The following is a 1,799-nucleotide window of genomic DNA, read 5'->3' as shown; positions in this document are numbered from 1 at the left end:
ATAATAATAATAATAATAAAGATTTTGTTTAGCAGGTTTAATGACCTTGCATCACTATGTTTAATGAACCATCAATCATACTTGTTACGCCTATCGCCTAACCGATACACACAAACACCATGCACTGAAACTCAAATGCTGAACGCAACATTAGTATCAAGCAGTGAAATGCAAGCCACACAACAGAACCAAAGTAAGATGACAAAGATGAAAGAAACCCTCTCTACCAAAACAAAGGGTTTGCTTCTCGTTCATCATCTAGCTCTATTGGTCATGGGGTTTATGGTTTTAGCTCAAGGGAAACTGAAACAGGCTTCGAGTGTCCAAAATTGTAGAAATGACTCTGCAGCATTCTACATATTGGGGGATTCCTCTGTTGATTGCGGAGACAACACGCTCTTTTACCCTCTCATTCACAGTTATCTGTCCCTGTATTCGTGTAATGGTTCTGATGGCTCAACTCTTATTCCCCATCTTCTTGGTAACCATCACTTACTCATCTCCTTGCTTTGATGTCTTTTATCATTTTACAATGACTTATTATATCCACAGCTGAGAAGATGGGCGTGCAAAACATTTTACCATTCTACAGTCAAAATGGATCCATTAATGGAATACAAAGAGGCCTTAACTTCGGTTCAGCACATGCAACGATCTTGAATCACGGCAGCCAGAGTTATCAGTCTGTGAACCAGCAGCTCCGCCAAGTTTTTGATTCTATGCAACTCTTACAATTGCAGCTTAGCGAGGACAGAGCTCTCAGTTTCATCAAATCTTCCATCTTCTACCTCTCCTTTGGCAAAGATGACTTCATAGAGCTCTTCCTACGCAATGCCTCGGGTACTGCAAAACAGAATAATACCGATCAAGAATTTTCACACATTTTAGCAGATCAGATGGTACATGTTATACGGAACCTTTATGACATGAATGTGAGGAGGATCATATGCATGGGAATATTGCCGTTGGGATGCACCCCGCGGGTGTTATTGAACAAGTACAATTCCACAGCCCATCCAAATGAAGATGATGATGATGATGTTCCAAGGGGATGTGTAGAGGAGATTAATGCGCAGGTCTTAGAGTACAACAGAGAGCTGAATGAGCAAATCTCTGAGCTTCATGCAGAGTTGCCTGATGCACAGCTTCTGTTTTGTGATGTTTACCAAGGACTTACAACGATCATAAACAACCCAGAACAATATGGTACACAAACACAAACACTTCCTTCAATTTCTGTTTTCGAGGATTTTAGTTTCAATCTAAGGATTTGAGATGCAAATGTGAAATGCAGGATTTGAGGATGTAAAGAATGCTTGCTGCGGGCTTGGTATGTATGGAGCAGAAATTGGATGCCTCTCTAAAGATATGGCATGTGACAAAGAAGCTAGTCATGTGTGGTGGGATTTATACAATCCTACAAAGGCAGTGAACTCATTGCTGGCTGATTCAGCCTGGTCGAGCTATCCGCTTCGGATTTGTCGTCCTATGAGCATCCAGGAATTTTTTACTGCTTCAGTTTAACAGTTTCAGTGTCGAATGCCACCTAAGTGGCACAAAGAAGTACCACCTTCAATTGTTTTTCACTGTTGTAGTGTTTTAGATGATGCATTAGTTTAAAAGTAGGATTTCAATGTTTTAATGTGCCGAGGCTATTCAGATTCCCTTGTTCAAACTCCAAAGTGAACACAGTATAATCTACTAAAGTTCAGAACTTTGTCGGAGTGAAAGCCAAAGAAAAAAATAATAGTATTCAGAAGTAAAAGCATCTCCCAGCGTTGATTTTATAATGCACTGGT

General features: G+C 40.2%; 1 protein-coding gene across 1 annotated transcript; it reads left to right on the top strand.

The window, feature by feature from the left end:
- On the top strand, positions 1-1,656 carry LOC133715993 (GDSL esterase/lipase At1g71250-like). Its single transcript, XM_062142721.1, has 3 exons — positions 1-481; positions 553-1,206; positions 1,295-1,656. Exons 1-3 carry the CDS (start codon positions 64-66, stop codon positions 1,522-1,524), a joined length of 1,302 nt encoding a protein of 433 aa, XP_061998705.1. The 5' UTR covers positions 1-63; the 3' UTR covers positions 1,525-1,656.
- The last annotated feature ends 143 nt before the right edge of the window (positions 1,657-1,799 follow it).

The sequence above is a fragment of the Rosa rugosa genome, chromosome 6, assembly GCF_958449725.1.
Source record: "Rosa rugosa chromosome 6, drRosRugo1.1, whole genome shotgun sequence".
In the NCBI taxonomy this organism is placed as follows: domain Eukaryota; kingdom Viridiplantae; phylum Streptophyta; class Magnoliopsida; order Rosales; family Rosaceae; genus Rosa; species Rosa rugosa.
Note: the sequence above shows the minus strand (reverse complement) of the source record. Positions and strands in the feature narration are given on the sequence as shown.

Excerpts from the sequence above, each read along its gene's own strand:
- LOC133715993 (XM_062142721.1), top strand. The coding sequence starts at position 64 with ATGAACCATCAATCATACTTGTTACGCCTATCGCCTAACCGATACACA. Across the intron at positions 482-552 it reads TCTTATTCCCCATCTTCTTG|CTGAGAAGATGGGCGTGCAA; the intron begins GTAACCATCACT and ends TTATATCCACAG. Across the intron at positions 1,207-1,294 it reads AAACAACCCAGAACAATATG|GATTTGAGGATGTAAAGAAT; the intron begins GTACACAAACAC and ends TGTGAAATGCAG.